This window comes from Phalacrocorax carbo, chromosome 3 (genome assembly GCF_963921805.1).
Source record: "Phalacrocorax carbo chromosome 3, bPhaCar2.1, whole genome shotgun sequence".
Lineage (NCBI taxonomy): Eukaryota > Metazoa > Chordata > Aves > Suliformes > Phalacrocoracidae > Phalacrocorax > Phalacrocorax carbo.
The window spans coordinates 15,861,372-15,873,872 of NC_087515.1; the positions used below are offsets into that span (position 1 = coordinate 15,861,372).

At 45.2% G+C, this 12,501-nt stretch overlaps 1 protein-coding gene across 3 annotated transcripts in view; it reads left to right on the top strand.

Annotated features, from left to right (window-relative positions):
- Positions 1 to 12,501, top strand: part of CMTR1 (cap methyltransferase 1) — a 33,716-nt gene that overhangs the window by 4,583 nt on the left and 16,632 nt on the right. For all 3 annotated transcript variants that reach the window (XM_064445999.1, XM_064445998.1, XM_064446000.1), the window contains exons 3-9: positions 1,290 to 1,432; positions 3,799 to 3,957; positions 5,320 to 5,412; positions 10,195 to 10,266; positions 10,920 to 11,014; positions 11,119 to 11,191; positions 11,400 to 11,598. In XM_064445999.1, the coding sequence (XP_064302069.1) occupies positions 1,290 to 1,432; positions 3,799 to 3,957; positions 5,320 to 5,412; positions 10,195 to 10,266; positions 10,920 to 11,014; positions 11,119 to 11,191; positions 11,400 to 11,598 (834 nt within the window). The remainder of the gene's footprint in view (positions 1 to 1,289; positions 1,433 to 3,798; positions 3,958 to 5,319; positions 5,413 to 10,194; positions 10,267 to 10,919; positions 11,015 to 11,118; positions 11,192 to 11,399; positions 11,599 to 12,501) is intronic.

A 12,501-nucleotide genomic window follows, 5' to 3' on the forward strand; every position in this document is an offset into this window, starting at 1 on the left:
CTGAAAGGCTGCAGTAAGGTCTCCCTGCAGCCTTCTCTTCTCCAGGCTGAACAACCCCAGCTCTCTCAGCCTTTCTCACAGGAGAGCTGCTCCAGCCCTTGGATCACTTTTGTGGCCCTCCTCTGGACCCATTCCAACAGGTCCATGTCTTTCCTGTGCTGAAGCCTCCAGAGCTGGATGCAGTACTCCAGGTGGCATCTCACCAGAGCAGAGGGGCAGAATTACCTCCCTCAACCTGCTGGCCACAATTCTTTTGATGCAGCCCGGGTTGCAGTTGGCCTTCTGGGCTACATCGTGGTTACATCCAGCCCAGAGCAAATAGGTTTGGGCATCTCAGCTGTAGAGCAACAGAGAGGACTATGCAGATCATACAGACCTAGGTTTTTCCCAAGTAGATCCCAGGGTGGAACTGGGAATAGAGAGAACATAATTGTCTGGTGCCAGTGAGGGCTCTGCTGCATCAGTTTCAGGTGACAAAAGTTTATTTTGAGTGCTTGCTCTGTGTGGTGGTACATATTTTGATTGGACCATTGACTTGACGAACTTCTTCCTCAAACCTTCGTCTTTTTAAACTAGATTGGGGTCTTCTGGCATTATCTTTCCTTGGGTTTGTACGCATCAGTAAACTCTAGAGGTGAAAAACTGTCTCATTTGCTATAGTGAACTTGTGGATTCTTGCTACTGAGGTGGGTAGTGGAGTCAAACTGAAGTTTAATATGGGGACTAAAGAATTCAACACTTTTTTTTCTGCAGTGTTGGCCATTTGGTAGATACCTGTGTACTTGATGTGGATTTTTGGTTAAGCTAAGGATGCATTTACACCTGTAGTTAGGCAGGAGACTGAGGAAAATCCAGTATGTTTTATCAAGGTGTCAGTAATTGTCATTGTTATTGGGAGAAAAATCTCTGTGAACTTTCTCAGCTCCTCAGGATCATTGCAAAGGTCAGGCACGCCACAGTGTACTATCGTGGTCATGCTGTGGTCTGCTCTGCTGCTGTAATGGGGTTTGCCTGGCCCTTTGAGGGGCCTGGAATCCATTGGATCAGAAAGGATGTGTGCATCCTTGAGACAGAGGGGCAGGTAACCAGATGTTGGTTCCATGGGGTATTTTATATTACATCTGCATGCTTCCTGTAGCATGTTTGAGATACTGAAGCATCCTCGCTATGTGTGTTAAGAGTATTTAATGAGTCATCCTGTATAGTTCTTATTGTGATTATTGAGATGTCTTTCTTCCATTTTCTTATTTTCATACTCATTTTTCTTACTTTTTTTTGTTTGTTTTCAGAGTCTTCCAGTAGTAGCAGTGGGTCTGACAGTGAGAATGATGAAAAAAGACCAGTCTTCAGCAATGAATTCAAACAAGACTCTCTTGTGGAGGGTACTTCATCTCGCTACTCAATGTATAACAGTGTCTCCCAAAAGCTCATGGTAGGTCAAAATAGTTTTGGACCAAAGTATTAAGACCTGGTGACAGCAAAGTGAAAAGTTCAATCTTCTTTAAGAGATTTTGATTCTGATCCTTCATGTAGCAGGGTTCTCTGCTTCTTTGAGCCAGCTACTGAGCAATTGGGGAAGACTGAGAGAGCTTGGTTGAAGAGGATCTGTTAAAAAAGAAAGTTGATTCATGTTCAGGATCTAGGAGCAGGGAGGTGAATGTGAAGGGAAAAGTCTCTGGGTCAGGCAGTTTGCTGAGCTTCAAAAAGAGTCCTACCATGTGTTATTTTGCAATGCTTGAGTTAACAAATGCCTTGTAAGAAAAGCCTTAATTGGTCCTGTGATTGACATTAATTTGTTTGTTCTTGGAGGCTGGCTGGCATACCCTTGTAGAATTATTACCCTTAATTATTAAGGTATTTCTTTTTCTTTTAAGTAGTGCCACTCTGCTTTATGTAAGGCCAGAAATTCCTTGGAAAGGCAGGGAGTTGTAACAAATGCGACAACTAAACTTTGAAGGTGATCTCCAGCCCCATGATTGCACAGTGTTACTATGGGGAATAAAGTACTTTTAGGAAGTTCTAAGAAAATTATTTTCTGTCATTGATGCAGCCCTAAATTTGGCAACTTGTTCCTGAGTTTAAAGGCAATAGTAGGCTATAGAGAAGAGGAGTCTCTTTTGGTGCATGCAGACTTATCTCCTTAGCAAACTTTGTCACTGTGGTATCACAAGTATCTTATAATCCTGAAAGAATGTCTGTTCTTGATAACAGAGAAACAAAAATGTTATTTCCAAGGGCAGCAGAGAAGATGAGATGTATAGTTGTGTTTTACTTGAAATGCGACAGGAAGTTTGAGACTTAATGGGGGACTGAATTCAGGTCTCCTTTTGTTATGTGCTGGTGCTGTACTCACAGGAGCAGGGGTCGGCAGTCTTTCCGTGGCAGTAGGCCTGCTTGTACCTGCCTTTGCCAAGTCAGAAGTTCAGTCTTTTACTAGAAGCTGGGAAGTGCTAGTTGCTGCTAGGGGTGGGAACAGGGAGATACTGCCTCTCAAGTAGGTGCAATGCTGCTGACAGCAGGATCATACCTCTACATGGAAGAGGAATGTTCATCTCTTGCTGAATTCAAAACTCAATGGGATCCGGAGGCTGATAGTTGCTGATTGTGCCTCTCTGTAGATAAATCCTGTTGCTGATCATTCAGAATCTGTCCACGTGCATTTTTGGCACTGGGATGCAGTTTTCTGATACTAGCACAAGACTATCTTTCACTTGGAGAGTTCTCTCCTGAGCCAAATGGGATATGTGCTTTCAATCACCACAGCGTAGGACCTTTTACTATGGAATTCATGAGGCTTTTGTTTGAAAGGCCTCATAAATTTGTATATAAAGATTGATGTGATATCAAGTCTGGTTGAACGATTTGGTAGCATGAGGTAAATAAAAGTAATAGTCCTTGATTACTAGATGTTCACAATTCTGTCCTCAGAAAATCAGTGTGTAACAGGTTCAGTGGCTGTCGTGTTTGGTGTACATATTTCAAAGTCTGATTCAGAGCCAGGTAGCAAAGGGAAAACACCATGTACCTTTGTATAAAACCTTTTTCATACTCTTGTTCTGTTTCTCATACTGATTGGTAATAAACAATGGTTTTGTTACTTTTTACAGGAGGGACTATATGGATAATTTATTTATTCAAAGTGAAACTTAAGGATTAAGTTCTTTATTTACATACTGTCTTGTAGTTGAATACAGGAGGGAGTGAAATTCACTGCATTCATGCTTTTTATTGTTGTTCTCTTGTTGCTAAAATTTATGAAGACAAAAGCATGAAAAAGTAGCAGTTAATGAACGTGTTTCTTTTAACCTAAGAGATGGGAATGTGTTTCAGGAGCAGTGTCTTGCATTCCTCCTCTGAGTTTTAGGTGAAGTTTTAACTGATGCTTGAAATGTATGTGACTGCATGTTCACAACAAAGAATATCATCATAACATGAATTTTTTATCCTGTGCCAGGACCTTTTGTTTTAGGAACCTTCCATGTTCACTGAACACAGTGATGAATAGCTCCAGGGTCCTCGCTGCTTCTGCCTCTGAGCAGGCTGTTCCTGCATTACTGAACCTTTTGTAATTTGCTGTCTTTTCAAATGTCATTCTTTAGATCTAGTTCTTTTGCATCCTGTCTCAGTGAAGTGAACTCAGTATTAAGTCCTGAAACCCACAACTGAGATTAAAAATGCTCAGTGCCTTCAAGTCACTTCAGGGTCATGTGTCATTTTCCCTACTAGTCTTTGATCTCAGTAGTAGTACATAAACTCAAGTCCATTTGCCTCAGTATGCTCCCTTTGCTTTCTTTTTAGGCCAAGATGGGCTTCCGGGAAGGAGAAGGTCTGGGAAAATATGGCCAAGGCAGGAAGGATATTGTTGAGGCCTCCAATCAGAAGGGAAGGAGAGGCTTTGGGCTGACCCTCAAAGGATTTGATGGGGAGCTTAATATTGATTGGCAGGATGAGCCAGAGGTAAGTACTTCCTATTTTGAATCTTTTTTTGCTGTGTTCAGGATTTGCCCTCTGGGAATGATGTTTAGTGTTGCCTGATACAACCGGCTACCAATCAAGTAGCTCTGCTGGGTAGATTCATGCCTTACTTTGTCCCAGAATAGCATGGAAAAACTGGTTTTCTGTCACATGTATTAATGTTCTGGCACAAAATTAATTTCAGACGGGTTGTTGCTGTGGTCTGTAGGATTTGTTACGAAGTTTGCAGTAGTGAATGTGATTGAAAATTGTTATCGAGCTTTTTTGGGTTTACCATTTTTTTGTGTGTCATTTCCCATGCCTGTATAGGTAATTTTTAAAAAAATCTTTTCTGGGTGTGTTGAATAGTCCCAAATAAAGCACTTGGATGTTCTATTCCTGTGTCTCGTCAAGCTCTTCAACAGAGAAGAAAATTGGGAAATAGATTAGATGTTGTCAGGAAAGTAAAGCCCAGTTTTGATATTATTTAGTGAGAAATAGCTGCTGTATGTTGTATTTAAAATGGAAAAAAAAAAAACCACAGCATCAAATCCTAGGGATCTCACAGCTGGAGAGTAAGCCAGAAGATCCCAGCCATTGTAAGTCAAACAATGCTTATCAAGTCGTATATGGTGCACGTTCTAGTACTTCACTCTCCTTTCCTTGAATTGTTTTCAGCAGGTGGAAATAGTATCAAAGGTTATTCCTTGAGAGCCACGGATTTGGGACCCACTCTGTAGTCTCACTGGTTTAGGTCTCATTCTGCAGTGTGCTTCTACAGCCATTTCACAGCAATTAAGTGTTATGTATGGTTAACCCTTGTGGATGATACTACTATAATAAATATAAGAAGGTTGTTAGTAGGCTTGGCAGCCTCTCTTTGTGGAGGAGTGGCACACTTTGATCTTAACTGCTAAAACAATTCTTTCCCAAGATTATAAAAATTGTTGGAAGCCTGAAATAAGTTATGGAATGAGGGGGCCCTTTGGAAAGAACTGGGAGAAAGGATGTGCAAAGCACCATCAGGAAGCATGAGTTTTTGGCAGCTGTCTCTTGCAATGTCTCTAAAATGTACCTTGAGAGTACTAGGCTTTTGCTTTATGTCTTGATTATTCATCAGACTTTAATGAGATGGAAAGGGTGTGGGGTTTTTTTGGTGGTAGTGGTCTTTTTTTTTTTTTTTTTTTTCCTTAATCCAAATAAATAAGACGTGTTAGAATAGGAGAAAAAAACCTATATGGTTGGCCTTAAAGTCATGGCACAACCCCTTATGCTAGGATTGGGAAGCAAATTTTTGGGAGCAATCAGTTGTTGCATTTCTGATAGCAAAATGTCTCTGACTCTTCCCATGTCTTCTGTTTGCAGCCCAGTGCCTATGAGGAGGTGGACTGGTGCCTGGAGTGTACCACAGAAATCCCTGATGCCCAGGAGCTGAAGGAGTGGATGACTGTGGGGAAGGTAATTTTTTTAGATCCCAGTACTTACTGGCCTAAGAAGATGCAGGGCTACTCCGCCTGAAACACTTGCCTTGTCAAAGAGAGTTATAGAATAACCTAGGCTGGAGGGAACCTCTGGAGACTACTGGTGCAGCTTCCTGCTTAAAGCAGGTCCAGCCAGATTGCTCAAGGTCTTGTTTGGTTGAGTTTTGAGTATCTCCATGGATGGAAGTCTTGCAACCTGTTTGGGCATCTGTTTCACAGAATGACAGATCACAGGTTGGAAGGGACCTCAGGGACCATCTAGTCCAACCTTTCTAGGAAGAGCACAGTCTAGGCAAGATGGCCCAGCACCCTGTCCAGACGACTCTTGAAGGTGTCCAACATGGCTGAGTCAACCACTTCCCTGGGGAGATTATTCCAATGGTTGACTGTCCTCACTGTGAAAAATTTCCCTCTTGTGTCCAGTCGGAATCTCCCCAAGAGCAACTTGTGTCCATTCCCCCTTGTCCTCTCCGTGTGACTCCTTGTAAAAAGGGAGTCTCCATCTCCTCTTAGCTACCCCTTAAGTACTGGTACACGGTGATGAGACCCCCTCTAAGCCTCCTTTTCTCAAGGCTGAACAAACCCAGCTCTCCCAGCCTATCCTCGTACGGCAGGCTTCCCAGTCCTTTGATCATCTTGGTGGCCCTTCCCTGGACCCCTTCCAGCCTGTCCACATCCTTTTTGTAGAGCGGGGACCAGAACTGTACCCAGTACTCCTGGTGTGGCCTGACAAGCTCTGAGTAGAGTGGGATAATGACTTCTTTCTCTCTGCTGGTGATGCCCTTTTTGATGCAACCCAGCATCCTGGTGGCCTTCTTGGCCGCAGTAACACACTGTTCATTCATGTTGAGCTTCCTGTCCACCAGGACCCCCAGGTCCCTTTCCACAGAGCTGCTCTCCAGCCAGGTGGATCCCACGCTGTGCTGCACTCCCGCATTATGTTTTCCCGCGTGCACGACCTTACACTTGTCCTTGTTGAACTTCATAAGGTTCTTACTGGCCCACTCCTCCAGCCTATCCAGATCTTCCTGCAGAGCAGCTCTCCCTTCTGGAGTGCCTACTTCCCCACTCAATTTGGTGCCATCCGCAAACTTCATCAGGCTACACTTGATGCCGGTATCCAGATCACTTATGAAGATATTGAATAACATTGGGCCCAGTATTGATCCCTGGGGGACTCCACTTGTGACAGGTTGCCAGTTTGAGAAAGAGCTATTTACCACCACCCTCTGGGTGCGGCCTGTCAGCCAGTTCCCCACCCGCTGCACAGACCACTTGTCTAGGCCATAACACATCAATTTCTCCAGGAGGACACTGGGGGGGACCGTATCAAAGGCCTTGGAGCAGTCCAGGTAGACAATGTCCACTGCCCGCCCCCTGTCAACCAGGCAAGTCCCTTTGTCATAGAAGGCCACCAGGTTTGTCAAGCACGATCTGCCTTTAGTGAAGCCATGTTGGCTTTTCCCAATCACGTGCTTCATTTGACTTGTGATGGCCCTCAGGAGGATTCATTCCATAACTTTCCCAGGGATTCAAGTAAGGCTAATGGGCCTATAGTTACCCAGATCCTCCCTCGAGCCCTTCTTGTAGATGGGGGTAACACTTGCCTTCGTCCAGTCCTCTGGGACATCCCTCGTTCTCCACGACTTCTCAAAGATTATGGAGAGTGGCCTTGCGATGATGTCAGCCAGCTCTCTCAACCCCTCAGGTTGAGGGCGTCAGGGCCCATTGATTTGTAGGGGTCAAGCTCCTGTAGTCATTCACGTACTAACTCTTCCTTCACGGATGGTGGGTCGGTGTTTGGATCAACCGGCAATTTTGTTCCCAAAGCCTGGGACCCAGCAGTGCTGGTGAAGGCAGAGGTGAAGAAGGTGTTGAGGACCTCTGCCTTTTCAGCGTCGTTGGTGATTGACTCTCCTTTTCTGTTTAACAGTGGGCCTATGTTTTCCTTCTTTTTGTGCTTATGGTTGACATGTCTGAAGAAACGTTTCTTGTTATTTTTGACATCTACAGCCAGTTTCAATTCAAGCTGGGCTTTTGCTTTCCTAACTGCATCTCTGCACGCTGTGGCAGTGCCCTTGTAGCTCTCGATGGATAATCTTCCACTTCTCCATCTCTGGTATGCTTCCCTTTTGGATTTGAGTAGACCCAGGAGGTCATGGTTGAGCCATGGGGGCCTCTTGCTCCGCTTACTTCCCTTTCCTTTGTAGGGGATAAATTGGCTTTGTGCTTCCAATCGAGAGTTCTTGCAGAACTCCCAGCGCTCACTAGCTCCTTTCTCTTCCATGGAAGCTTCCCATGGAATCCCTCCCAGCTGAGCCCTGAGTGAACTGAAGATTGCTCTTCTAAAATCCAGAACCCTTGTCTTAGAGCTGACCTTCAGCACACTCAGCAGGATCCCAAACTCCACAATATGGTGGTCACTGCAGCCAAGGCTATCACTAACCGAGGTATTACAAAGCTGGCTTTCTTGGTTTGTGAATAGCAAGTCCAGCAGTGCCTCACTGCTGGTTGGCACACCTAACATTTGTATCGGGTAACAGTCCTCTCTACGCTCCAGGAACTTGGTGGATGACATGCGAGCTGCCGTATTGTTCTTCCAGCAGGTGTCTGGGTAGCTGAAGTCACCCATCAGGACCAGGTTCTGTTGGCCAGAAGCTTGCTTTAGTGCCCCAAATATCGCTTCATTGGCATCGTCATCATGGTTAGGAGATCGATAGCAGATGCCCACTGTGAGGTCCTGCTTGGAGACGACCCCTTTGACTTTAACCCAGAGGCGTTCGATAGAGCAGTCACAATCGCCATAGTTGACATCAATACATTTGAAGTTTCCCTTAATGTAGAGTGCAACTCCTCCACCTCTTCTACCCCGTCTGTCCTTACGAAAGAGCCTGTAACCGTCCATTGCGATCCCCCAGTCATTTTTGTTGTCCCACCGTGTTTCAGTTACTCCTATGATGTCATACCCTTCTGAGTGGGCACGGAGCTCCAGCTCCTCCTGTTTGTTTCCTAGACTGTGTGCATTTGTATACATACACTTGAGGTGATTACTGTTCTGTTTCACCTCTTGGGAGAAAGCTAAGGAACCTTTATCACCACACTGCTTGGCCTGACTTACCCCCCTGTTGGACATGCTGGTGTGAGCATTTTTGCAACGGATCCCACCCCCAAGTCCTTCAGTTTAAAGCCCACCTCACCAAGTTAGCCAGCCTACTGCTGAAGATTCCCTTACCCCTTTTAGACAGATGGATTCCATCCCTCCCTAGCATGTTGTAGTCACTGAAGAGCGCCCCATTGTCATAAAAGCCAAATCCCTGACGGTGGCACCAGCCACGTAGCCAGGAGTTGATATACATTATGCGCCTGTTTCTGGCTGCTCCCTTCCCTCGAACTGGCAAAATGGAAGAGAAGATCACCTGGGTGCCAGTGTTTTTCACTTGCTCCCCCAGGGCTCAGAAGTCTTCCTTGATTTTACCCAGGTTACGGCTCTCAGCGTCGTTCATGCCTACATGAAATAGTAGTAGTGGATAGTACTCTGTTTTCCTGATGAGTTGTGGCACCCTCTCGGCAACGTCTCGGACCTTGGCTCCTGGAAGGCAGCATACCTCTCGTGACTCCCTGTCAGGTCGGCAGACGGGTGCCTCAGAACCCTTCAACAGAGAGTCACCCACCACGAGCGCTCGTTGTTTCTTTTTACTATGTCCGCTGTATGTTGCTGGTACAGTTTCCCCTTGCAGGGGACTTTGCAGATCTTGCTCATGGGTGTCCTCAGTCGTTAAGGCTTCGTATCTGTTTCTGATTGTGATGGCAGAGGGTGCAGGCTGATGTGGAATCCTGCTTCTGTGAGTAACCAGCGTCCACAGTGCCTCATTCTCAGAGTTGTCTGCCACAGGAACAAGATTCTGACACCACCTGTCTATCTCTGCCTCAGCTCCTCTAATACTGTGCAGCCTCTTAACTGTTTCCTGCAGTTCAGCCACCTGATGTAACAGGTCGTCAACCTGTGCACACCTCATGCTGGTGTCAGGAGAGGGGTTTGGTCATTTGCTGTACCCCACTGCCTGTACTGATGCTTGCTTTCTTACCAGTTCCGTCTCGTCAAAGAGTTATAGAATAACCTAGGCTTTAGGGAACCTCTGGAGACTGCTGGTGCAGCTTCCTGCTGAAATCAGGTCCAACCAGATCAGATTGCTCAAGGTCTTGTTTGGTTGAGTTTTGAGTATCTCCATGGATGGAAGTCTTGCAACCTGTTTAGGCATCTGTTGCGGTGCTTGTTAACTTCATTGGCAAAAGAAAATTTCTATATAGCTGTTCAGCATTTTTTGTGTTGCAGCTTGTGTCCAGGGCTTCTTGTCCTATTGCTGTCTGCCTCTGAGAGGAGTCTATATCAATCTTCTCTATTTCCTGATATTAGGTACTTGTCTACAGCAGTAGGCTCTTCCGTTCTCCATTTTGAACAAACTGTTTCTTAGTCTCTCCTCATAGACCAGGTACTTCTGCACCCTTGTCATTTTGGTGGCCCTTTTGCTGGGCTTGCTCCAGTATGTCTGTCTTGTGTTGGGGAGTGCCAAACTGGATTTGGTATTCCACATGTGGTCTCAAGATGCCAAATAGGGGAGAATAACTCCTTGGTCTGCTGGCTACGCTCTTGCTAATAGAGCCCAGTATGTGGTTGGCAACCTTCATCACTGGTACATGTTGCGTTCTGAAATGACTGATGCCATGTTTGCTAATTATCTGTGTTCTCATCCTATTCCAGAGGAAGATGGTAATTGAAGATGAAACAGAGTTCTGCAGTGAAGAGCTTTTACATAATGTCCTGCAGTGCAAGGTGAGTCCTCCTCTTTAGAGAGGAACTGAAGTTTTGGGGAAGCAAGTGTAATAAATGATTGAGGGGGATTGAGTAGTTTACTTAGGTGATAGTCAGGAGCCCAGAACATCCTCTTTTACCTCCATGCCACTAGTGTGACCAAGCGTCCTGGTTGTTACTGTCCGTACAGCAACCTGTTTTGCACATCAGCCTTCAAAGACATTAATGAAAACAGTCTCCCTTTCTTAGTTCAACTGAAAGGCTGAAGACCTGAATAAGCTAAGGAGATAAGCTCACTTTCTTTCCTTGTGTGCTCCATCTTCGTTCCTAGGTTTTATCATGCCCTTGTAAATTGCAGTAGGGTTTGAGTGTGTATGTATGTGTGAGAGAAAGACTGTAGGCTGTGACTGCTTTTGAGGTGGCTAACCATGTTATCAGGCTCTGGAGGTACAAGTACAGAATTCTTCAGTGTCACTAAATTTGCTTGAGAACTGGAATGGCTTGGAATAAGAGTGAATATCGCTGTGATGGAAAAACATTCTGTATTGGTGAACCAAACCTTGCAGTGAGTTTGCTGTCTAAGGAGAGAGAAGCACGAGGAGAGGAAATGCTTATGCCTACCTATCCATTAAGCCTGTGCCAGGTCTGGCTCAATTTTGTTTCTGTTTGTGCAGAGTGTATTTGATGAGCTGGATGGAGAGGAAATGCGTCGAGCCCGAACAAGATCTAACCCCTATGAGATGATCCGTGGAGTTTTCTTCCTGAACAGGTTTGCAGAACTTTTGGTAGTGTAGGCCCTTTCCCATTTATGTCCACTTTCAGCCTCAGGAGCTAAGGTTGGAACTTAATAGCTCCCTATTTATGTGTTCACAGGGCTGCAATGAAGATGGCAAATATGGACCATGTGTTTGACTACATGTTTACAAACCCTAAGGACTTCCATGGGGTAAGGGCCTCTGTTTAACTTTCAAGCAGCAGTGCTTTCTCAGAGAATGGAGAATGTGGGGAGAAAGGAGAGTCCTTGGGATCCTAGCTGAGAAAACAAGTGCTGGAAAGAGACTTCTCTGGCTGACTAGTACAGTTTATAGTGTCTCTGGTTTGGCTGATGGGAGCTGTTACTGGGTCAGTAGAATCTCCTCAATTTCCTTTTGCAGAGGCCCTTGATAAAGGAGCGAGATGCAGAGCTGCTCTACTTTGCTGATGTGTGTGCTGGTCCTGGAGGCTTCTCTGAGTATGTCTTGTGGAGGCGGAAGTGGCATGCAAAAGGATTTGGTATGACCTTGAAAGGACCAAATGATTTTAAACTAGAGGACTTCTATTCTGCTTCCAGTGAGCTCTTTGAGCCTTATTATGGTATGTAGTGCGTGTGTGAGCATTACCTGATGGTTTTGCTTATGCTGCAGCCTCTGTATCTAGAGTGGGGCTAGTATTGATACCAGCATGGGAATCTAAGAGAAGCGTGTTTATAGGGAACCATTTTGCAAAGTAGAAGGGGGCTGTCATCTGACAAAGGGGTTGAGATTGGTGAGCTTGCATATCAAGTCATGTTTCCACACTTACTTCCCATCTGCGCTGGTAATATGTGTCCCATTGTAATAATTGATACTTGAGTGCTTTGCTTATGTGAAAACTGTAGAGTCCTTTAAGATTGCTACACTATTTTTCCCACTTCACTGATGTCAGCCTGAAACACAGTGAATAAGATGACTTATCGCAGAATTATAGAATGGTTTGGGTTGGAAGGTACCTTAAAAACCATCTAGTTCCACTCCCCCTGCCGTAGGCAGAGACACCTTCTGCTAGATCAGGTTGTTCAAAGCCTCATCCAGTCTGGCCTTCTGGGGAGTGGGGGTGGCATCCACAATTTCTCTGGGCAACCTGTTCCAGTGTCTCACCACCCTCACAGTAAAGAACTTCCTAATATCTAATCTAAATCTACCCTCTTTCACTTTAAAACAGCTACTCCATGTTCTATCTCTACACTCCCTGATAAAGAGTCCCTCCCCATCTTTTGTGTAAGCCCCGTTTAAGTACTGGAAGGCTGCTATAAAGTCTCCCTGGAGCCTTCTCTAGGCTAAACAACCTCAGCTCTCTCAGCATGTCCTTATAGAGGGGAGGTTGTCCAACCCCCTGACTTCCCCAAAGGTCTGTTAGCAGAGCCAGAGATAGAAACATTACTTGCCTGACTGGCAGTATGCTTCTATATCAGACCTCCCTAGCTCTGCTTTGATAAATTGATTGTAGGCTCTTAGTAAA